At 41.7% G+C, this 25,459-nt stretch overlaps 2 protein-coding genes across 3 annotated transcripts; both read left to right on the forward strand.

Annotated features, from left to right (window-relative positions):
• The first annotated feature begins 319 nt into the window (after window positions 1-319).
• dbt (dihydrolipoamide branched chain transacylase E2) lies at window positions 320-13,255 on the forward strand. Its single transcript, XM_033965344.2, has 11 exons — window positions 320-393; window positions 1,486-1,618; window positions 2,101-2,176; window positions 2,327-2,508; window positions 3,208-3,335; window positions 3,862-4,105; window positions 7,334-7,500; window positions 8,207-8,284; window positions 8,512-8,703; window positions 9,526-9,597; window positions 10,906-13,255. Exons 1-11 carry the CDS (start codon window positions 349-351, stop codon window positions 11,071-11,073), a joined length of 1,485 nt encoding a protein of 494 aa, XP_033821235.1. The 5' UTR covers window positions 320-348; the 3' UTR covers window positions 11,074-13,255.
• Window positions 13,256-14,190: 935 nt separating this feature from the next.
• lrrc39 (leucine rich repeat containing 39) lies at window positions 14,191-24,789 on the forward strand. 2 transcript variants are annotated; one of them, XM_033965584.2, is made up of 8 exons: window positions 14,191-14,213; window positions 15,413-15,626; window positions 18,617-18,882; window positions 19,512-19,648; window positions 20,131-20,276; window positions 20,505-20,657; window positions 21,836-22,026; window positions 24,578-24,789. In XM_033965584.2, the coding sequence occupies exons 2-8, from the start codon at window positions 15,502-15,504 to the stop codon at window positions 24,601-24,603; spliced, it is 1,044 nt and encodes a 347-aa protein (XP_033821475.1). In that variant the 5' UTR covers window positions 14,191-14,213; window positions 15,413-15,501; the 3' UTR covers window positions 24,604-24,789. The 2 variants fall into 2 exon arrangements, with proteins under 2 accessions (XP_033821475.1, XP_055077230.1); XM_055221255.1 differs by lacking the exon at window positions 24,578-24,789 and adding an exon at window positions 24,391-24,449.
• Window positions 24,790-25,459: the final 670 nt, after the last annotated feature.

Genomic DNA, 25,459 nt, shown 5'->3' on the forward strand with positions numbered 1-25,459 from the left:
TTTCGCTGCTCATCCAAGCTTCATCTTCACTCCTACAACGTTTTGTCCAGTTGACTGATTGAACTTCCGCTTTTACTAAAATAATATATATTTTTAAGCAGTACTCTACAGTCAATGGACAAAACACATTTTCCTATAAATAATACATTTCTTCTTGTGCAAAGGCGAAATAATAAAAATAAATAACTTCAGTAAAATTTGTTAAATCTAATCATGTTCATGTAATCTCTCGTTTGACCGCTGTGTACCATTGTTCACCCGTTTGTCCAGTGAAACCGGGCGCGCTCTGATTGGCTGCTGAGAGGGGCGTGCGGAGTGACGTCACAGCGGCCGGGACAGGGATCAAAGATGGCGGCGGTGACAAGGGGCTCCTTCACTGTTTTCAGGCGACTGGTGAGAAATAAACTCAACCTGATTCATGATGCACGCTTTCATCGAGCCTGTGTGTGAGCCGCTGCAGTGTCCACCGTTAGCAGAAACTGTATCGGCTTTTAATTCTGTCAGAACGAGATGCAACCTCCATGTGATACAGTGAATGCTAATGTTAGCATCAAGAGGCATAAACCAAAACACACAGGAAGACATGGTGTGACAATCAGAGAACCGTATTTAATCAAACATATACCAACTGGTTATCGTTATGATCAGCCCATGTCCGCTGTCATTCACCTGAATCACTAGAGCTGTAGTTGTCGATGAGTCTTATTTTGTCCTTTTCCACCTTGCATCACCTCACCTGTCAGGTTTTACAGCCGATGAATGAAATGTGCTCAGTTTATTCTTATAGGCTACTCACCCCGACAGTGACCCTGGCTGCGATTACATGCACGCTCAAAATGTGATTAATGTCAGATTTTTGTAGTTATAAGATAATTAAAATGACATGTAAGCAGCAAAATTATCAAAATTCTCTCTGATCATGGTCAATCTGATTACTCACATCATATTTAGCAGTTTATTTGTCATTCATGCCATCTTAAAGGTCCAGATTTCAGATTATAAAAAGAGGTTGTTATGCATGTGAACAAGGCCACTGACCCGTTTAGGTAGAGCTCTGATGAATGCATGGGTTAAAATTTCATGTAGCCAAAAGGCCTGTCAATATTAAGGGCCTAGTTTACAATACAGATTATTGTCAAGTAAACAAGTTTGCCTTAAAATTCCATTTTTCCCAACACAGAGATGGCAAAACTTTTACAACAAGAGTAAATGTACAATGAGTGACATCGAAACTCGTGCCCTGCAGTATCATAATTAAGTTTATAGTTGTCACCTATTATATAATTTGGAGGAAGTGATCCAAATCAGCCCTATATATTGGCCTCAAAATATCAGCAGACCTTATCAGTCACTGGCTGATCTAGATTTAAAAACATCATATATCTCAAATATTTTAAAATCTGCTCCCTTGATACAGCGTTCTCATAGACAGATGTTTATTTGTTTTAAATGAAACTTCTCACAGCCCATTGTGTTTGTGTTCAGCTGAGTCAGCAGTACCGCCGCCGCTGTTTCCGAACTCATACCTTCAGGTCAGAGCCCAGTGTCCAGTCTTTAGCCTTCACAAGTGAGCGGAGCCTGCGCAGGGTCAGCTGGAGGACGTTCCACACGGCCATTGGTGAGTAGTAATCCACTCAAGTAATGTCCACTCATGTTCTTGTCTTTCTTTGTTGCTTGATATTGATTGGATTCATTATTGATGTATTGATTTGACACATGTCACTTCTCCCCCACTGCCCAGTACATTTTCACTACTGTGGCTGTGACTGCTTTGCAGCAACAACCCAATGAATATCAAATGAAGACTAATGATAGTGCCAAAATACCATAGTAAGTCTCTTTACCATAGCAAAGTTCCATCCAGGGCTTTACAAAAACATTCAAGGCACTCTAATTATAAATGTTAAAAGTCCTTTATTAGAATTTTAGAAATGCTTTATTAAAAAGTTATTTTAGTTAATGTGTTTCCACAATACATTCCACAATACATTTGTATATATCTTAACATATTGTGTGAAAGTAATTTAACTCGGAAAGCAACTATGTATTCAGCAATTTGTTATCCAAATCCCAGCTATACCATACCTTTTGTTTTTTTAGTGAACCATGGACCCGTTGTACAGTTCAAACTGTCTGACATCGGAGAAGGAATCACGGAGGTCACTGTGAAAGAATGGTATGTTTCAAATCTGATTATGTCCAATAAGCTGATTTTTTTCATCTTCCTAAACAGTATTATTCTGAAAGAAGCTGTAAGTGGCAATCTTTTTGTTCAGTAATTTGTGTGTAACTCTGGTGTAACTTGTGTATAACTGTGTTGTGTCAGGTACGTGAAGGAGGGGGACAAAGTGTCTCAGTTCGACAGTATCTGTGAGGTGCAGAGTGACAAAGCATCGGTGACCATCACAAGCCGGTACGATGGTGTCATCAGGAAACTGTACTATGAGGTGGACGCCACGGCTCTGGTTGGCACACCACTGGTGGACATCGAGACCGAGTCTGGATCAGGTCAGGACTTATGTGGGCGTAGAAGAGAAATAGTGACTTTGTTTCTTAGATTAGACAAACAAATACATTGCTCTGTTCACGCTACAAGCAGTAAATTCTATAATATGATGGCCAATAAAATTGTTTGATGGGTTAAAATGGGGGTATTATGCAAAATCAAATTTGTCTTAGCTTTCTACCATGTTTTAATGCTCCTGTGTTATAATGTTGTTCTCTCATCAAAAACATGCCTGAAGAGGTTTTACATGTCATCCCAGGTCTCCTGGGTCCTATTCGAACCTTCCTTACAGTTAGCTGCAAGATTCTGTGCAATGTTCAGCCCACAAGCCTACGTCACCCTCACTCCCACACGGCAACTCTCCATAAATATACAAAAACGTGATACAAAACTCTACACAGTAACTTGACAAAGCTGATGCGATCTACAGTAGTTTTATTAGTGGGATGCGCACTGATTGTGTTGTCATAGCACTCTAAAGCGGGAGTGACTAAGTGTGGAGAGCAGGGGAAACTGACGGTAAATGACGGGTGATGTGGTGATCTAAATACGTTATGTCTTTGTAGTTAATACCCCATAGAAGTAAAATACCTCCTCTAAGTACACCACATAGATTTTCTGCATTGAATATCACAATGCATCATAAAATCCTGGGTAAAATCTTCACCCATGCCAACTGTGAGTGTGCTGTGCTTGTCCAGAGGTGATCCAAGAGGAGGATGTGGTGGAGACTCCAGCCATGGCCCGAGAGGAGCACACCCATCAGGAAATCAAGGGACACAAGACCCAGGCCACCCCCGCTGTGAGGCGCCTGGCCATGGAGAACAATGTAAGCACCACACTCGCATCAACTAGGCCACCCCGACTGTGATGTGTTAAACTGTCTGGAAAATATGTTCCTTGCTCTTAAATTACCTTTGCATTTGAGATGAAATTTTATGTATAGATGACATTAGAGATTAGCGATTGCTTTTTAGAAGTCAGCTCTACCTATTTTTACTTTTCCCAACTTTTATTTATAAAGTTATTTGACTGGCATTAACTATGATAAATATTTCCAGCAAGTCCTACCGAAGTAAACTGGGAAATAATTAGCACGTATGTAAAATTTGAGAGAAGACAGAAATCTGAACTGCTTAACTAATACAAGAATTCCATGCATTTTAGTTGTGTTTGTAGAGCTCTTTACTACAGGTTTATCAGCATTTACACAGCATAAGACCCCATGGAGAAAGAGGGAGGGCATCTAACACACAAGGGCATTTCAGAACATGTTCGTAGAGGTCTAAACTACAGGGTTAGTAGTTTTTACAAAAAAAGACATAACCCAAATAATAGCTCTTGTTGTATTCTAGATAAAGCTGAGTGAGGTGGTGGGGACAGGCAAAGATGGCCGTATCCTAAAAGAAGACATCCTGAACTTCCTGGCCAAACAAACGGGAGCCATTTTACCTCCAGCACCGGTCCAGGAGATCCAGCCCCCACCTCCTGCTCCTGCTGCCATGGCAACCAAACCACAGATCCCCATGGTGACCAAACCTCCCCCAGCCATGCCCAAACCTGTGTTCAGTGGGAAGGACATGACAGAGCCGCTCAAAGGTCAGACTGATGACATGCATGTTTGAGAGTCCTAGGTTGTCCTGCATTTGTGGCTAAAGTGCTTATAAAATTTTGCTTTTCACCGGCCCCTCTATTGAACAGGTTATGCCCAGATGCTCAAAGGCCACGTAGCCATTTAATGCAAAACACAATTACACTATGAAGAGGACTTGTTCCTACTATTAAGTTGTTTAATAGCAATATTGCACTTTACAGTAAACAAAATTTAAAGTTATGATCCACTTGCTTGGCACCCATACACACTTTAGTACTGTACTTTACAAAGATCTGAGTCTGGTCACTGTTGATTGACAGGTTGATGGTCTGTCCACTGGTATCCCTCTGTGTAAAAAAATACAGAAACCTTTTGCTTGTGTGGTCTTGGCTGTTCAGGCAAAAAACATATTCTGGACTGGCCAGGCAAATGATCTACATATCCATCCATCCATTTTCTTCCACTTATCCGGGGCCGGGTCACGGGGGCAGCAGTCTAAGCAGGGACTCCCAGACTTCCCTCACCCCGGACACGTCCTCCAGCTCCTCCGGTGGGACCCCAAGGTGTTCCCAGGCCAGCCGAGAGACATAGTCCCTCCAGCGTGTCCTGGGTCTTCCCTGGGGCCTCCTCCCGGTGGGACATGCCCAGAACACCTCCCTAGGGAGGCGTCCAGGAGGCATCCTGAGCAGATGCCCGAGCCACCTCAACTGGTTCCTCTCAACGTGTAGGAGCAGCGGCTCTACTCCGAGCTCCTCCCGTGTGACCGAGCTCCTCACCCTATCCCTAAGGGTGCGCCCGGCCACTCTGCGGAGGAAGCCCATTTCAGCCGCTTGTATCCGCGATCTTGTCCTTTCGGTCATTACCCAGAGCTAATGACCATAGGTGAGGGTAGGAACGTAGATTGACCGGTAAATCGAGAGCTTCGCCTTCCGGCTCAGCTCCTTCTTTACCACAACGGACCAATACAGCGACCGCATCACTGCAGACGCTGCACCGATCCGCCTGTCAATCTCCCGCTCCATCCTTCCCTCACTCGTGAACAAGAGCCCGAGATACTTGAACTCCTCCACTTGGGGCAGAGACTCACCACCCGGAGAGAGCAAACCACCTTTTTCCGGTCAAGAACCATGGCCTCGAATTTGGAGGAGCTGATTCTCATCCCAGCCGCTTCACACTCGGCTGCAAACCGCCCCAGTGCCTGCTGCAGGTCCTGGCTCGAAGAAGCCATCAGGACAACATCATCTGCAAACAGCAGACATGAAATCCTGTGGTTCCCAAACCAGGCCCCCTCCGGCCCCTGGCTGCGCCTAGAAATTCTGTCCATAAATATAATGAACAGAACCGGTGACAAAGGGCAGCCCTGGCGGAGTCCAACATGCACCGGGAACAGGTCTGACTTACTGCCGGCAATGCGAACACAGCTCCTGCTCCGGTCATACAGGGACCGGACAGCCCTTAGCAAAGAGCCCCGGACCCCATACTCCCAGAGCACCCCCCAAAGGACACCACGAGGGACACGGTCGAATGCCTTCTCCAGATCCACAAAACACATGTGGACTGGTTGGGCATACTCCCATGAGCCCTCGAGGACCCGATGGAGAGTATAGAGCTGGTCCAGTGTTCCACGACCAGGACGAAAACCACACTGCTCCTCCTGAATCCGAGGTTCGACTATCGGTCGGATTCTCCTCTCCAGTACCCTGGAATAGACCTTACCGGGAAGGCTGAGGAGTGTGATTCCCCTGTAATTGGAACACACCCTCCGGTCCCCCTTCTTATACAGAGGGACCACCACCCCGGTCTGCCATTCCACAGGTACTGTCCCCGACCGCCACGCGATGTTGCAGAGACGTGTCAGCCAAGACAGCCCCACAACATCCAGAGACTTGAGGTACTCAGGACGGATCTCGTCCACCCCCGGAGCCTTGCCACCGAGGAGCTTGCCAACCACCTCAGTGACTTCAGCCAGGGTGATGGACGAGTCCGCCTCTGGGTCCCCAGTTTCTGCTTCCTCCTCGTGACAGTGGGATTGAGGAGATCCTCAAAGTATTCCTTCCACCGCCCGACAACATCCCCAGTCGAGGTCAGCAGCTCTCCACCCGCACTGTAAACAGTGTTGGTGAAGCACTGCTTCCCCCTCCTGAGGCGTCGGACGGTTTGCCAGAATCTCTTTGAGGCCGTCCGATAGTCCTCCTCCATGGCCTCCCCGAACTCCTCCCAACCCCGAGTTTTTGCCTCTGTGACTGCCCGAGCCGCGGCACGCTTGACCGGTACTCATCAGCTGCCTCAGCAGTCCCACGAGCCAACAAGGCTCGATAGGACTCCTTCTTCAGCTTGACGGCATCCCTTACTTCCGGTGTCCACCACCGGGTTCGGGGATTGCCGCCACGACAAGCACCACAGACCTTACGACCACAGCTACGAGCAGCCGCATCGACAATAGAGGTGGAGAACATGGCCCACTCGGAGTCCATGTCTCCAACCTCCCCCGGGATCAGGGAGAAGCTCTCCCGGAGGTGGGAGTTGAAGACCCCCCTGACAGAGGGCTCCGCCAGACGTTCCCAGCAGACCCTCACAATGTGCTTGGGCCTGCCAGGTCTGTCCTGCTTCCTCCTCCGCCAGCGGATCCATCTCACCACCAGGTGGTGATCAGTTGACAGCTCAGCCCCTCTCTTCACCCGAGTGTCCAAGACACGCGGTCGGAGGTCAGATGACACGACAACAAAGTCGATCATCGACCTCCGACCTAGAGTGTCCTGGTGCCACGTGCACCGATGGACACCCTTGTGCTCGAACATGGTGTTTGTTATGGACAAGCTGTGACTAGCACAGAAGTCCAATAACAAAACACCGCTCGGGTTCAGATCGGGGAGGCCGTTCCTCCCAATCACGCCCCTCCAAGTGTCACTGTCGTTACCCACATGGGCGTTGAAGTCCCCCAGGAGAACAACGGAGTCCCCGGTTGGTGCACTGTCTAGTACCCCTTCCAGGGACTCCAAGAAGGCCGGGCACTCTGCACTGCTGTTTGGCTTGTAGGCCGACACAACAGTGAGAGACCTGTCCCTGACCCGAAGGCGCAGGGACGCGACCCTCTCGTTCACCGTTTTATTTTATTTTATTCTGTGATTATTTTCATAAAACCAGTTATTCATGTTATACAGTATTCCATAAATGTCTAACTTGTATATTATTTGTTCATGGCAAATGTAAAACCACTTATGTTTTAAATGCAGGTTTCCACAAAGCGATGGTGAAGACGATGACGGCTGCACTGAAGATCCCTCATTTTGGCTACTGTGACGAGGTGGACCTGAGCCGTTTGGTCACGCTTCGCAAAGACCTCCAGGCCCTCACTGCATCCCAGGGAGTCCGGCTGAGCTACATGCCCTTCTTCATCAAGGTACAGTCAGCCACAGAGCCGCAGGGCCACAACAAGCAAAGGTTAGACTGGGGCTGTGGGAGGTCTGTGGTCTCAGCAGCCACTCCCTCTTACATCCTGTTTGAATGCAGAAGGATCTGCAATCGGGCATCAAACCACAGTCCTAAATTGAGACAACCACAGCCACTAATTTGTGTCATGGGTCTCTCAAATGTGGACAAATGTGGACATCTTTTCTCCAAAGTCATTTAGAACAAAGTACATAACTTCTTTTACCTGGGAGTTTACCTGAGTTTAGTGATGATGCTTTTGGGGATTTTTGTTTAGCTATTTTGTCTCTAAATCAGGATCTGAACTTAATAACAGACAAATGAAGCTCATTCTTTCCACTGAGTTTGCTGCTGCTCATTAGCAGCAGGTTTGATTGACAGCTATTGTGCTTCGTTGCTAAGCCCCCACCACCTGCCAACCATTGGTGCGGGCAGGAAGGGGCGTTACCTTCAACAAACTCATTCCTGATTCATTATTTGGTTGATATGATACATGTGCTCGGAATTTGAAATAGGGAACTTCGGGGAATAGGGAATTTGTCTTCATATGAGCTGCTATACCGGCTAGCTTTGACGGGCTTCATGCTATGGGTGACGTCACACAAGTTTTGTTATAATGTATGGCTTTGGCTGGACAGGTAAAATGTCTGCTGGGTTAACAGTTCTCTCTGCTCCAGGCCGCCTCTCTGGGTCTGCTGCACTTCCCGATCCTCAACGCCTCCCTGGACGAAGCCTGTCAGAACATCACTTATAAGGTAGGCCTACAACTTCCAATCATGCTTTAGTGTTACCGCATGTAAGGTAGGCCTACAGCTAACATCATGCTTTAGTTTTATCGTGTGTGAGGTAGACCTACACCCCCCATCATGCTTTAGTGTTATCATGCATAAGTTAAGCCTACATTCCCCATTATCATGTCTTCAGAGTTTGAAATTTTATTATCATGACAACACTACATCTGACTTATGCTCTCTGTGTGTAGGCATCTCACAACATTGGACTGGCCATGGACACGGCTCAGGGTTTGCTGGTGCCTAATGTGAAGAATGTGCAGGTGTTGAGTGTGTTGGAGATCGCTCAGGAGCTCAACAGGCTGCAGAGTTTGGGAGCAGCCGGACAGCTGGGGACGTCTGACCTGATCGGAGGGACTTTTACTTTGTCCAACATTGGATCGGTACGGCACAGTAACATGTCAACTTATTTTACCTGTTCAAGTACATAGGGTGAACTAGGGTTGCAACAATTAATCAACTAATCATGATTTGTCGAGTGTAAAAAATAATCATAGCTGACTTTTAAAGTCTGTATAGTCCAGATAACAGTTACAGTTATCGAAACACTTGAAGTACACTTGATTAAAAGACTTTATAACAAAGACAGTGGCAATAATAAATCAAAATGTCAAAAAAGGAACAGTTTATGATTTTAAAGCCACAGTATGTAATTTTTTTCCAAAAAATAGACTAAGATCAAAGCATGATTCTTTTACATTTTGGTTGTGTTTGTTGCACTGAAAAACATAAAACCATTACCCAACCTTACTGTGAGCGGGCTTGCATCTCCATAAACCTTACTCTTATTTGATCTGCCCTGGAGAATGGCATTCTCCTCCTTGTTTCCATGGAAATGTTGCTCCTTTGGCTATAATATTCCACAGTATCTCCATGGAGAATATTCCAAAGCATTCTTCTAACTTTCTATTTCCATGGAATCATACAAGCGATTTGTGTCATCTCCAGAAAACTTACATACAACAGAGAATATTTACAAATGTATTGATAATACTATTTAAAAGCCTTGACTTTCAGCCTTTTTATTTGGTTAAAATGTATTCAGAAAGTCTAAATGTACAATAGAAATAATCGTTTGAGTAGTCAACAAATCGAGAAAATTATTACTAACTAGTCCACTACTAAAATAATCTTTTTGCAGCCCTAAAGTGAACCCTACATATGCAGAAAGCTTTCTAACCTGATCTTTGATGTCCTGTCTGCAGATTGGAGGGACATATGCTAAACCTGTCATTCTGCCTCCAGAGGTCGCTATTGGAGCTCTAGGAAAAATCCAGGTACAGTAAGAAGTAGGGCTGTTGTTAATGGGGTCGTCAGCCAAAATTTATATCAGTCGACTAATTATTTTATTTTGAGGAATGACAAATTATTATAAATTATATGCACAGCAGCTGAAAGGGGAATCCTGTGTTTAATGTGGCTCTTTTTACATTAACTCTCATGTAGTTGCAGATATAATCAGATATAAAAATACAACATAGAGATAGTTATGAGACCCTTTGCCACTTTGATGTCATCAGGGCATCATCATCATCTACAAATGGCAGAGACACAGTGACAAAGGGCAGCCCTGGCAGAGTCCAACTTGCACTGGGAAAGGGTCTGATTTACTGTTGGCAATGCAAACACAGCCCCTGCTGTGGTCATACAGGGATCGGACAGCCCTTAGCTAAGGGGCACAGACTAATGCCTTCTCCTTATCCACAAAGCACCTGTGGATTGGTTGGACAAACTCCCATGAACCCTCAAGCACCCAGTGGAGAGCATAGAGCTGGTCCAGTGTTCTGCGACTGGGACAAAAATTACACTGCTCCTCCTGAATCAGAGGTTCGACTACTGGTCGGATTCTCCTCGTCCATTACCCTATCATCGACCTCCAACCTAGGCTGTCCTGGTGCCACGTGCTCTGATGGACACCGTTGTGCTTGAACATGGTGTTTGTTATGGACAAACTGTGACTAGCACAGAAGTCCAATAACAAAACACCACTCGGGTTCAGATGGGCGAGACCGTTCTTCCCAATCACCCCACTCCAGGTGTCACTGTTGTTGCCCACGTGGGAGTTGAAGTCCCCCAGTAGAACAATGGAGTCCCCAGTCAGTGCGCTGTCAAGTAACCCCTCCCAGGGACTCCAAGAAGGCCGGGTACTCTGCACTGCTGTTTGGCCCGTAGGCCGACAAAACAGTGAGAGACCTGTCCCCGACCCGAAGGCGCAGGGATGCGACCCTCTCGTTCACTGGGGTGAACTCCAACACGTGGCGGCTGAGCTGTGGGACATTAAGCAAACCCACACCAGCTCTCCGCCTCTCACCGCAGGCCACGCCAGAGAAATGGAGAGTCCAGCCCCTCTCAAGGTGTTGGGTTCCGAGCTATACATGGAGGTGCGGACAACTATATCTAGTTGGTAACGCTCAACCTCCCGCACAAACTCAGGCTCCTTTCCCCCCAGCAACCTAACATTCCATGTTCCCAGAGCAGTTGTTGAGACCCCGCCTTCGACTGCCACCCAGATCTCTCCACACCGGATTTAAGATTGAAAACAATTCAATTCAATGGATTTAAATAACTGTGTCTGTGTGTTACAGGTGTTGCCGCGGTTCGACTCCTTAGGGAAGGTGCTTCCTGCCCACATCATGAAGGTCAGCTGGTCAGCTGATCACCGCATCATTGACGGAGCCACTATGTGTCGTTTCTCCAACATGTGGAGGGAGTACCTGGAGCAGCCCGAGCGAATGCTGCTACACCTCAAATAGAACAGACTACATCTCCCATCAGCCCCTGTTCTCAGAGGGGACTGCACAGCTCAAAAGGGCCCACCCACCACTGGTTCTGGAAGAAAAATCCCCATTCATTTGTTCCATACAATAGTATCATAATGCAATAATTTCATTTGAAAACCTAGATTTCTTACTTTGATATATTTCCTTTTTTTGGTTATTATATAGTTAAAGGCGCTGTACCAGATTTTTTGTTAATTTTAAATGGTTTGTAGTGGTCCAAAGTTATTCCTCACTTACCTTATGCATTCTGAACATCCTAATTATTCACTGTGATTTATAAGCAGTTTTCACAACTTTCAGAGACTAGTGCGGAGTTTTGCTATGACAGTAAAGCTAGCAACAACTAGCTTGGGAACATGCATTTCCTGATTATTGGCCAATACGTGTTATAATTAGATGCAGACAGCACACAACAGACTTTATACCATATCTGTACTGTACATGGTACAAAATCAGGTACAGGACCTTTAATAAGACTCCATCAAACTTTGAATTCTTCTCTTTCATTTTCTATGGGAAAAATGAATGGGGATCTAACTTTTGAAAGCAGAAGTACCCACCCATTATTGAATTTTTTTGGCCTGGTCCCAACATGTGAATCTCACATCTTTCTTAAACCAATGAGGAGCAGCGGAAGTCCAGTGTGGTTGTTCATTACACTGTCAACACTAATAAGAAAATTATATACTATGAATTATGAGGCTCTCCTCAATATTAAAGCCTTAATTTCATTGTAGTTGCCCTAAAATACCTTGAATACCACAGATCTGACCTGTAACTTGGTTTGGCGGCATCACCTAATTGTCTCTCTGAAAATGTCATTGTTTTTTATGGAGGATTCGAAATTTTGGCTTTAACTCTATCTCCATGGATTACAGTTTGTACCAAATATACCAGATGGTAGCCATTTTGTTGTGACCCTCGCTAAGGTAGTCAACCCCCATTGACCACGCTAGTTACAGTCTTATTTGGCTGGTTCTGATGGGATTTGACTGATTTTCTCAGAGGAAAACTAAACAAAGAAATAGTGTAAAGAAAATTGTTAAAACTACTCACTCAGTAGAATCAAAGTTTAACTCTCTGCCTCCTTATTGTTTGCAGTGAAAACACTTTCCAACTTGAGATCTGCTCTCGTACCGTTTGTAATTTTTATAATGACTGATCTCCAGGCCCATACCACTTCCTGTTCTGCGTGCCTGTTACTTTTCCGTGATGCCTTTGAGCAAGATTCAACTGGAGTTTGATTATTTAGCACAGAGAAGAATGACATGATATAAGTAAGGGTCCACACTGCGATTTTGTATTGGCCCCTGAATTTGAAATCAAGCTTTCAAATACTAAAATTCTCAACTCAAAATATTCTGTATTTTACAAAAAGTAGCACAAACAACCAGTGTGTAAGTCTTGTTGGCCTTTTGCTTCCTGAAGTCATGAATTTGAAAATTTGAAAATTTTTAAAGTGCAGAAATTGTCAACACAAACTAGTCAGTGTATTTGTCAACGTAAAAATATTCTGTCAAAATGAGAAGCAAAAGTAACACATACAACCAGTGTGTGAGTCGGACGCACAAGTCACTCTAAATGTAAATGTGTGTCTTGTTTTGTCATAGTTTTCTTTCACTCTTCCATTTGTGTTTTTATTTTATATTTGTTGTTTTTTGGCATCAATCTTATTCACTCTAGAATTTCTGGTTGAAATTTAAGATAATGAAGCAATGGTCAGAAATGTATGAATTCTATTAACTTGATTTTTAGTTTATTAAAAACGGTTGAATTATGGTTAAAAAGTTATTACTCACTCTAGAATATATATTGTAGTGTCAGACCTACAAAATGGGAAAAATAATATAGAATTAAAAAAACACTGAATCTTGTTGAATTTAAAGATGAAATTATTATTCACACTTTGAGTTTGTACAGTCATATGTTGAAGTCATTTCTGTTTCTGTCTCTGGTGAAATATCACATCATTGTTACACATTTAGTCTCATGTTTCTAATTTAAACTGTAAGAAACAGATGTCTAAAATATTCTACAAATATTAGTGTTTTTGTATTTGGGGAATTGTAGCTTATGTTTCAGGCTTCGGACTGAAAAATCATACATGTGTGAATTGTTTGACTGCTGCTGAATGAATTTAAATAAAGAAATTAAAGGTTTACTGTCAACATTTTTTTTAGAATAATTAGAAAAAAATATTTTATGGGATGTAAAATTTTATTTTTGCCATTGTAATATTTATCAAAAACAAATTGAAAGCCATAAAAATAAAATCTGAAACAAAAATGAATTTTCAAGTTTTACAATTCCAGTTTAGTCATTTTAGTCAATTTCAGTGTAGTGAAATTTGGGACACATTAGTTCAGTATGTGTGAAATATTAAAAAAAAATTTTTTTTTTTTTTTACATGTTTGTCTCCTGTCCTATGGAAGCCCGTTTCTGCCATGGAAAAAAAAGGCCCACAGGAAACTTTGAGTTTTAAACTCATAAATAGGAGAATATGACTCTTAATTATGAGTTTAAATTTCAAAATTTCAACTTCCTGTAGGGCTTTTTTTTTTTCCACGGTGGAAATTGGCTTCCTTACCTGTCCCCTTATGAAAAATAAAATGCTAAGATAAAAATAATATGCCCTCATATCCCAGACCATCTAACTGCATCTAACTAATGCTGACCCTGATTTTCCTAGGGCCAGTGAAGCCATCTCACTCTGGTATTTGGGAATCTTATCTCAAAGATTAGGGGCATATTTTTGAGCAGCCTCTGGTCGTCTGTATAGGAACCAACACTCATGCTCATAAATTACACTACTCTAAGCCAAACATCTGATGCAGCTACTGTTAAGACACTTTAACAATACAAAAATACATCTGTTCCATTTCATCAAATATAAAAGTATAAATATACATTTAATAATAAAACTATCTTTTTTATATATATATATAAAATGAAAAAAAAGCCTAAATTAAAAACTGTATAATTTTGATCCTGAAATCAAAGGCCTCCCTGCTGGAGGTTATGGTGGGTCCAGTCATGTGACCAGGGGCTAATTTTGATACTAGTCTGGGGTCAGATTTCACACATCATGGAGGAGAGCAGTGCGGAGCTGTGAGGTGAGGACACTCAAAAACTTCTTATATTACTTCGGTTGACTTTATTATAAGTTATAAGAGGAGTTCACTCGCTTCCTGTTGATAGATACATGTTGTCATTGTGAAGTAAATAACTGTCTGCACTGAACTCCTGAATGAGAGTTGACCAGTGGAATGTGGCAGTCTGTGAGAATGGTCACACAGACTGCAGCCATAATACTGAATGCTTTTAGTGGGACAAGTGGGCTTCTATCGTACCTTTTCTGGTGGGCAATTCCATCTAGTGCACCTTTAATGTTCTTCACAAGGGACCTGAACCTGTATGCATGTATGTGTGTGTGGTTGTGTGTGTGTATGTATGTATGTGTGTAGGGGTGTGTGGGGGTGGGGGTGTGTGTGTGTATGTAGGGGTGTGTGTGTGTGGGGGGGTGTGTATGTATGTATGTAGGGGTGTGTGGGTGTGTGTATGTGTGTATGTAGGGGTGTGTGTGTGTGTGTGTGTGTATGTATGTATGTGTGTATGTATGTAGGGGTGTGTATGTGTGTGTATGTGTGTATATGTGTGTGTATGTATGTATGTAGGGGTGTGTGTGTGTGTGTGTGTGTGTGTATGTATGTATGTATGTATGTATGTATGTATGTATGTATGTATGTGTGTATGTATGTATGTATGTATGTAGGGGTGTATGTGTGTGTGTATGTATGTATGTATGTATGTATGTATGTATGTATGTATGTATGTATGTAGGGGTGTATGTGTGTGTGTATGTATGTATGTATGTATGTATGTATGTATGTATGTATGTAGGGGTGTATGTGTGTGTGTATGTATGTGTGTCTTGGGGGATAGCTTTGAAAAAATGACTCTTGGAGTTGAATTGGAAAATGATACTTAGTGACACATTTTTTAAGATGCATGTGGAGGTGTTTAGTCATCAGTCAATATAAATAATCTACTGGTTTCTATTCATACAATTCAAAATGCAGAAAATAATTTGTTTTGTCAAGTATTCATATGCCTCTGATAATCTTTCGGAACAATCTACAAGCCACAGTATGTCACTTTTAGACAAATTAAATATGGCATAAAACATATTTATATGGAGAATGTTCCAAAGTATTGTATTTCCATGGAATTGTGCAGGTGGCATATCATCTCCAGAAGGTTACATACTGTACCTGTAAAATAAAAATGTTCTGTTGTGTTCGTTTAATCGTAGTGTGCCCGAGACCCGAGAGCTCTGCATAATGATCGACTGTGGGTGGAGCCAGTGTCCGATGGGTCAGAAGTCACGGTGACATCATCAACATGGTGGTGATCAGCAGCTCAGTGTCGTCCATCAAAGCTCTGTGGGAGACGCGCATCCGCAAGATCAGTGAAGACAGAGAGGAGGAGCAGAGGAGGAAGGCCCCCAAGGACAGGCCAGCAAACAGGTGAGGACAGAGAAAAGGAGCAGAGGAGGAGGGCCCCCAAGGACAGGCCAGCAAACAGGTGAGGACAGAGAAAAGGAGCAGAGGAGGAAGGCCCCCAAGGACAGGCCGGCGAACAGGTGAGGACAGAGAAAAGGAGCAGAGGAGGAGGGCCCCCAAGGACAGGCCGGCAAACAGGTGAGGACAGATAGAAGGAGTCGAGATAGGTAAGGTCCCCCAATGTCCCTTTATTGTACTAACCCTAACCCTAATTGTAGGGGGTTGTAGGTTCCATTGTAGTGCAATCTATGAGTAGGTTTTTCCATTGATTTATGTGAATTTTTGGTCATGTTTTACAGTTCATGAGAATAGTTTTCTTTGCAATGGTTAGAGCTAGAGATCTTTGGAGTTAATGATGTCAATACCAAGTGCCGTCAGGTCCCCTAGCAGGCAGAGAGATGGGGAAAATGTGATAGTAAATTAATTACATTTCCCCAAAATTTATTGGGGTGCAGTAACAGGTGGCGTGGACATATGTGTCTGAACAGTTTGGTGTGCAATGTGAACAAATTTCAATAGTAAAATCCATTTTAGCAAGCCTGTCATCTGTGTAGTGCATTTTATGAAGAATTTTGCATTGTATTAATTGAAAGTCTGCATTGTTAGATATTAAGTAGATATTTGCACAGATCTGGGTCTAGAAGTTGTCACTCGGTGTAATTGAGGTATCTTTTTCCCCATTTGGTACATGGTAGTGCTATTGATTGATTGGTCTTTGAGTTGAAGATTTGTTCCAGCTTACTCCATTGTCTGATATTTACAAGAATGTTTATATAATTTAAAATATTTCAGGTAAAGAATATTGGGGTTTTTGCACAAAGAGTGGGATATCATCTGCGTACAGAGATATTTTGTGATGGAAGTTGGGTGTTTCAATACCTTTGATGAGAGGGTTTTGACAGATTTGTGCTGTTAAGGGCTCAATGAAGATGATGAATAAAGCTGGAAAGAGTGGACATCCTTGCCTAGTCCCTTAATGTGAAATGTGATGTTAGTCCATTGGTGGTGACTGTGATTGGGGGGTGCTATGTATAAAATTGTAATCTGGTGAATCAATGACTCTCGAAAGCCAAATTTTTGCATTGTGGTGTATAAAAAAAGTCCAATTTAATCAGTCAAAAGCTTTTTTGGAATATAATGTAGCAATAATGGAATAATAATCCTGTTGCAAAGATGATAAATTAATTATGCTGAATAATCTACAGGTATTGTTTGTTGATTGTCTTCCTTTGATGAAAACCTGATGATCTGGGTGAATGATGTGTGGTATGATTTTTTCAACTCTATGAGCTAGAGTTTTACCGATAATTTGAATGTTGACATTGATGAGTGAGATAAAACAATGGTCTGACAGAAATGTGACATCTTTGTTGGCTTTAGGGATAAGTGAAATTAAAGCTGTGTTCATATCAGCTGAGATTTTTAAGTTTTGTTTTTTATTCAGTTATTAATCTGATGAGTAGTGGAGATAGAGTAGACTAGAAATGTTTATAGGACTATGGTTGAGGGGTTGGTGAAACTGCTGTTGTTATATTGGGACACTCACATAACTCACATAGCATTTTTATTTGGCTACAACTATTTACTTTGCATTTACAGTCTATTGTTCTGGGCTGGCTTAGATAGTTTTCTAACAGGTGAGATTTTGTTGGCTTTACCCCAGTATAGCTCAGTTGGTAGAGTGGTGGTTCAAATCCAAATTGTCATGTTCTTGGGTAAGACACTTTACTCTCCTCGCCTTCAGCTGTTTACTGAATGAATGTGTATGAGTGGGTGAGTGGTTTCTTGATGTAAAGAATACTGAGTGCCCACTGGAGGAAAAGGGCTATCTAAGGGCCGTGTTCAGTCCCTCTTCACCTCTGATCAGGTTGATTGTCATTGAGGTTGCATGTAGCTTCAAGTATTTAGGAACATATCTTGATGACAAGCTAAATTTCACACAAAATGTGGAAGAGATCTATAAGAAATGCACCCTGAGACTTTCTATGATCAGAAAGCTCAGGGGGTCTTGGAGTGAGCTCACAGATTCTGGAGAGGGCCTATGTTAGCCTTATTAAAAGTGTTCTTGTTTGTAACATATCTGTTTGGTTTGGTCTGATAGTGGCTTACAAGAATAAGCTCAACTGAATAGTAAATAAGAAAGCAAAAATCACTGGGAAAGAACAGAAAAAGATGGAGCTTCTTTAGCTGGATCAACACAGGATGGCTTAGTCCCTCACTATTGATTTTGAGCATCCTCTGTGTAATGTAACTACTTATATTTTTAACATTAGTCAGGCCTAATTTTCCTAAAAAGCCTGCCGACTAAAATGGCCCCCAGCTCAAACTGAATCTGTGTCTGAACCCTTAGCAGCAGAGACAAATGGCTGGGCTCTTTGTGAAACTGAGGCTCTGTAGTTTTGGCCTTAATATAAGTGTGTGATCTACTTTCATTATAAGTGGAACAAGCTCTGCACAGAGAAACTGCAGATTTCAAATCCAGCTGGAGTTTTTGGGGTAAATATAAAGATAGGTATAGCTGGTGTCTGGAGGGATCATCTGACAGTAGATTTTTGTGGGCTTGAAGTATAGTGTATAGAGAGTATCATCTAGATTCTTCCCAGAATGGTTAATTTGACTAAAAATGGGTTACAGCTTTCCCTTCATGTACCTGATGACCAGAAGCTTCACAGTTCCCTTTTATCAGATAGTGGATAATAAGAAGTAAGTTAATGCCATCAGGCTGTCGGTACAGTATGCCTTTAACAACAAAGGGGTACAAAGGATAATTTGTCCCAAATGCAGTTGGCTTAAAAAGTGTAATGTGATGGTGAACCAAAGAATTTTACACTGTGGTGGACAATAAAGTTAAAATCTAAGTTAAGTTAAATGTGACCATGTTGTGACTTGACCATAGACCCATTGTTACCATGAACTTGGACTACAACATGGTGATCAGTTTATGTTGTGTGTAGAGTGGGTGTGGGTGTGTGGGAGGACCGCGCGCTCTTGGCCCGCCTCAAACAGAAGCTGCAGACTGAAGATGGCCGCCTGGTGCTGCGGTTGGAGCAGGAGGAGTGGAGGAGCTTACCTCCTTGCCTGGTGCGCTTGGCCCAGGTGCAGGAGTTGCACATGCACCGCACCGGTCTGGAGGCCCTCCCCACCTTCATTCACAGCTTCCAGAACCTCCTTGTAATCGACCTGTCCCGCAATGCCGTGGCACACATACCCAAGGAGATTGGTAAATCCGCTGTGTTTTCTGCAACAAAAGTACTCTGAAAAAGTACATAAAATGTTACTCATGTAAATATAACTGAATATGTGTAACTGAGTATTATCCACCTCTAAAACAGATCTAGAGCATTAGATGCTCTAGATCTGTTTTAAGCTCCCATTTTGTAAACAAATATATAATAAATAGTAATATTTGGTACTGCAAATAACTATAGGACATCATCTTTTCAGCATGATTGTGATTTGTGATTCAATAAACAGTGTAAAAGCTAAACATTGAATCTGTGGTACATGAGCTCCTTCTGATGGTTCCTCTGCAGCTTGAGCATTTGCTGACTTTAGAGTCAATTTAATACACAATTTTGTGGGTTAGTCCTTGTTTAACACTTGTATAGCAATAGGCAAGGCAAGTTTATTTGTATAGCACAATTCATACACAAAGTAATTCAAAGTGAAAATAAAAACAAAAATAAAAAAACATAAATAATCACAAATAATCATCATAAAATTAACATTAAAACAGAAGAGTGCAGAATAAAAACCTTTCAGTCATATGCACAGCAGAACACAACAGAACTGTTGTAGATGTTCACACTGTAGTTACGGTTGTATTGTCATCTTTTGGTGTTGTTGCAGGTGAGCTGAGTCGTCTGAGAGAGCTTCTCCTCAGCTATAACAGGCTGACCAGTGTCCCAGAGGAGCTGGGTCAGTGTGAGAGTCTGGAGAGACTGGAGCTGGCCATGAACCGGGACCTCAGCGCTCTGCCACTCCAGGTACCACCAGGCTAGACTAGGCCAGACAAACCCCTCAAGGTACCACCAGACCAGACTCTCCAGGTACCACCAGACCAAACAAGACCAGATCCTCCAGATTCAACCAGAGCAGATCTTCCAGGTACCACCAGACCAACCAGACCCGCCATGTACCACCAGACCGAACCAGACCCTCAAGCTACCACCAGACAAGACGAAACCAGATCAGATCCTCCATGTACCACATGGGATCACAACTGGGATCTAGTGTACTAGTGTTATCACTATAGACATCTTTAAATGAAATGTCCTCATTACATTTCAATCTCTGTGAAAAATATAAATATTACACTTACCTATTTCCTAACCTCCTGATAGTTATGAGTTTCAGACAAATTATTCCTTGCTGACTTGATGGATTTTGTGAGGACCTTTCCCCATTGAAAAGAAAGAACATTTATATAATAATCTGTTCTGTTCTTTTGGCTGTATGCTGTGTAAAGCTGAAGAACCTGCAGAGGCTGCAGCACTTGGACCTGTCCATGAATGATTTCTATGAGTTCCCTGAGTGTCTGCTGGACCTGCCTGCTCTGGAGTGGCTCGACATCGGGGGCAACAGACTGACAGAGCTGCCCTATGACATCTACAGGTGGGACTATAGCCATGCACACTGCTACACTTAGGAGACACAAACAGTCAAAGGGACAGAATTGAGGACTTATTAGAGAAAATATGTATTCCGAATGAATTAATTAATTAATTTGACAGACTAATCAAAAATAACTCCTTGTGCATAGACAACTAGATTATCACAGCATGACATTTGTCATTGAAAAAGCATTGAAATGGCATTTCGTGTGTGTTTGTGTGTGTTGAGGATGGAGAAGCTGCACACTCTATGGCTCCAGAGAAATGAACTTGAGAAACTCCCCGACACCATCAGCCTCATGGCCAGCCTGGACACACTAGTCCTGAGCAGCAACAAGCTCCGCGACATACCCCCTCTGATGGAGGACATGAGCCGCCTCAGGTACTACTACTACTACTACACTACTAGTACTACTACTACTACTGCTACTACTACTACTACTAGTACTAGTAGTAGTAGTAGTAGTAGTAGTAGTTGCAGTTCTGATATGAGAGTTAAGGTTTGAAAATGGATGTAAGGTTGTTCCAACATGAACTGAGTGTTTGCACAGTTTTAGAGTTTTAGAATATGTAGCAAAATTTAGACTTTAGGGTCAATGCGATTGAAAATTTTTTAAATATTCCTACTACTACTACTACTATAATAATACAATTGTTTTCAATCATTTTGGCTTTGACACTAAAATCTAAATTTCAAAACCTAAAACACAGTGATCAACAACTACTTAAACACAGATTGCAATTGTAACACTCTCTACCCATGCTGCTGTCTGCACACTCTCACAGTCCATAGACCAAAAGCACAAAGAACACAACTGAAAACACATTAATCACAACATGAAGACATTCTAAACAGTTTAGACAGTTGCAGAAGCATTAGTAAACAAAACATAAAACACATCAGAAAACCCGTGTGAACCAGGTTTTCATTCAGACACTTTGAGGTCCAAGTCAGACCTCAAAGTGTCTGAATGACACTATAAAAATAATGTATTGTAGATACCAGTGCTAAAAAGCACAGATTTGTAAATTTAACTTTTGTCTTGCCTAAATGATTGGGTAATATTGTACACATATTTACAGCATGTGCCTCACTCTCACACGATCAGAAAGTTTTCCTCACACTACATGGCTTAAGTGTGGTAGCATTCTCCGCCCAGTGTCTGGATGATGGTTAGATGACTTTATAAATCTGATGACTGGCTTTATATTTTAACCACAAAGTGTCCTTTATTCAAGAGTGTTTTACATTGTGCTCACAAAGTTTATTTTATCAAACATTGTGAACTGTTTCTGAATTTGCCAGAGTTATGAAAAGTTACAGAAAATGTGCTAAAGCGAAACACTGTAACAGACATGCCTCGTTGCTCACATTGACATTGAATGAGAATCTTGACTCCGTGGACAGAGCCACTGCTCCTCCACACTGATCCTGTTCTGGAAATCACATGTGAAAAGTGGAGCAGTATATAAACAGTAATAACAATCAAAAACATTTCAATTATGATTTACTCTATATTTACATTTTAACATAAACACAATTGTGTCTGTTCCTTTCAGATTTGTGAATTTCCGAGACAACCCCCTGACTCTGGACGTGACTCTTCCTCCTAGAAAACCAAAGGAGCCTGAGGAAGACGAGGAGGAGGAAGAGGATGACAGGGAGATGTATGGCAAAGAATTCATGCAACTGTACATCCACGAGGCCAGGAAGCGAGCCTACGCCACCCTCAACGTGCACTGTGCCTACCGTTAGTACTACAACTAACATGCAATGTGTCTACTGTGGTACTACAGCCATCAACTACTGTGCCTACTGTTAGTACATCCTAACATCCTAATACATACTGTTAATGCAACCATCGCTGTAACTACTACCACACTGATTTGTTCTGATCAAGACTCCCTCAGCTAACCTATAAGACTTTTGTTTTGGCTTATGGGTAGTGGACAAATACAGCTTTTTTTTCTGGTATAAAGGTGATGTGGACAATGTAGTAAGTACATCACCAACAGCATAGAAGGCTAAACTTTTATCATAGCAGATGTTTAAACAAACACACATACACTTTATTCTCACTGTCTGACATGAAATCTGACTAAATATGTACTGAAAAATACTTCTATTTGCTAGTCAGAATAATGAGAGGTGAAATAATGAGAGATGGATTTTTACAATTTTTCATTACATTCTTCAAAGTCAGAAATTTACATACAGATTACTACGCCTTTAATGATGATGACATGTCTTTGGAAGCTTCTGATAAGTTTATTGACAACATTTAAGTTCATTAGAGACACAGCTGTGGATGTATTTGAAGGCACACCTGAAAAATACTGCATCTTTGTGTAACAGCATGACAAAGTCAAAAGAAATCAGGAAGAGAGTTGCACAAGTCTGGTGAATCCTTGGATGTATTTTCCAGATGCCTGAAGGTGCCACGTTCATCTGTTCAGTTATTTGGAAGTATAAAATGCTAGTCCATCATACCACTCAGGAAGGTTCTGTGTCCCAGAGATGAACGTGCTTTGTTCTGAAATGTGCAGATCAACCCAAGAACAAAAGCAAAAGACCTTGTGAAAATGCTGCTGTAGCTGGTAAGAGTGTGTCATTATCCACAGTGAAACGGATACTGTACCGACATGGACTGAAAGGCCACTCTGCCAGGAAGAAACCATTAGTCCAAAAGAAATATAAAAAAAGCCAGATTACAGTTTTCAAATCCACACAGGGACAAATATCTTAATTTTTGGAGACATATCCTGTGGTCTGACAAAACAAAAATGTAAGAGTTTGGTCAAGCTTGCAAACCTGAGAACACCTGTGCTCAATTGTGCAATATGGGAGAAGCAGCATCATGTTATGGGATTGTTTTGCTGCAGGAGGGACTGATGCACTTGACAAAGTAGATGGCATCATGAGGAAAGATCATTATGTGGAAAGCTGACGCAACATCTCAAGACATCAGCCAGGAAGTTAAAGCTTGGGCACAAATGGGTCTTCCAAATGGACAGTGACCTGAAGTATACTGCCAAACTGGTTACAAAGTGGCTTAAGGATAACCAAGTCAATGTTTTGGAGTGGTCATCACAAAGCCCTGATCTCAATCCTATTGAAAATTTATGGGCAGACCTCTCAGTTACACCAGTTTGTCAGGAGGAATGGGCCAAAATTCCTCCCTACTATTATGAGAAGCTCGTGGAAGGATATCCAATGTTTGACCCAAGTCATACAGTTTAAAAGCAATGGTACCAAATATTAATAAAATATATGTAAACTTCTGATTTTGAAGAAAAAAATGAAATGAAATGCCATTATTCTGGCATTTAACAAATCAGACTAAACTGTTCCTGTTTTTTCTCCAGTAAGAAAAAAAGCATGTGTTTTTTATATAGTATATGTAAAGCAAAACACACAGTATACATATTCCCCATTTATGTACTCCTTAAAAATAAAGTATTGTAAATAAATGAATTGTAAATAAGTTTCCCACTGCTCCTGACAGGTCAACATTAGAGAACATGACAATTTAGAAGATAAACATTACTTATATTAAAGGAGCTGTATGTGTCCTGCTCTCTTAAAGTTTAAAAAAACTACTATAATCATAACGGAACTTGTGTTGCCAGTGCCTTAACCCGCAGACAAAGGACACATACAACTTTTTCTCACTCTCAGTGTATGGACAGGCCATGCCTCAGAACCTCCAGAATTCACTCACTGAGCTGCAGAAGTTGCACTAGCACTGATTACTGATTTGTTGATGAAGTTTAGGTAGTGACGATTCACATCAGAGTCTTTTTAAGTTCAAACCAAAGGGATTTCAGCATTGAAGCTGCATTTACTTTTACCTGAGTAACTTTTTTTTTTTAACCTCTGTAGCAACCTTTACTTAAGTAACAAAATTGAGTACTTCATCCACTATTGCTAGGGACAGCAACAGGACATGTTTATGGCATTAAAACTCAGAATCTTACATATAGTTCCTTTACTATGAAACAATCTTAATGGTTAATGTTTAGTTCTGTATGAGAAATGTATACTGACATTCTCACCATGCAGCTTATGATTTCTGTAACCATGGTTGCTCCTAACCCTCCATTTATTAACACAGACATCAGATAAGCAACTCATTTGAAGAGGAAAGCTACTCCAAGGTACTTGCGCTGTCTAAAGTCATTATTAATGCCTAACATATGTTTTCACACATAATCAACAATAACTACTTAGAAATTCATGTAATCATTCATATAAATACATTACACAGTGAAACTGACTTGTCTTCTCTGGGTGTGTTTCAGAGCCTGGTGAGGGCCCTGACCCTTAGAGTTCAGCTGTTGTGGAGCAGTGTTCTGTGAATGCCACTGAGCCCTATATTTTTAGAAGCACATACTATTGTTACTAAGGAGCCCATTCAATGTAAATGTACTATGTTTTTGTAGCAACTTTTTTAGTTACACTGATTTGTCAAGATTAAAAATGTGCTGCTTGTAAAAATAAATAATTTTCATAGAATGCCAATGCTTTTTATAGAGCCACTGCTGTTTCACATGGACTGCTAGTTTATACATGATCTACCCCAGAAGTAATTCTTAGAATGTACTATATATGACACTCAAGAGGTCAAGTTATATATTATCACCATGTAGCATTTTAAAACAAATGATTAAGACAGAATATATAGCCGGGATATTCATGTTTGTTTGAAATGCATTGTCTCAATGTGGCCTTCAATTCAACTAAACAAAACACTGTTGGGACATGTTTATGTGTGATATAACATTATTCCAACAATTCAGATGAAGGCATCAAAGTCCAGAGCAGTGGATCCTAGTCCAGGGAGACAAAGAGAGCCAGGTAGACTGCTGACAGTCTACAAAACTCTTTGATGGGTGTTAAGTTTGAAAGCAGACAATGCAACAAGGATAACAGGTGAGCAACACTGATCTAGCCCCGTGGTTCCCAAACACAAATACATCATGATAAAAATTATTTCTAACAAGCATTTATTTCAGTCAGATCAATAGCAGTGTGGGGTGTATGTAATCCCAAACAGGTGATTTTCCAATAATTTCTTTGGGATTTTTACCATTTGACTTGCACACACTATATTATATATATATATATATATATATATATATATATATATATATATATATATATATATATATATATATATATAT

Source organism: Periophthalmus magnuspinnatus, chromosome 4, assembly GCF_009829125.3.
Source record: "Periophthalmus magnuspinnatus isolate fPerMag1 chromosome 4, fPerMag1.2.pri, whole genome shotgun sequence".
In the NCBI taxonomy this organism is placed as follows: Eukaryota; Metazoa; Chordata; class Actinopteri; order Gobiiformes; family Gobiidae; genus Periophthalmus; species Periophthalmus magnuspinnatus.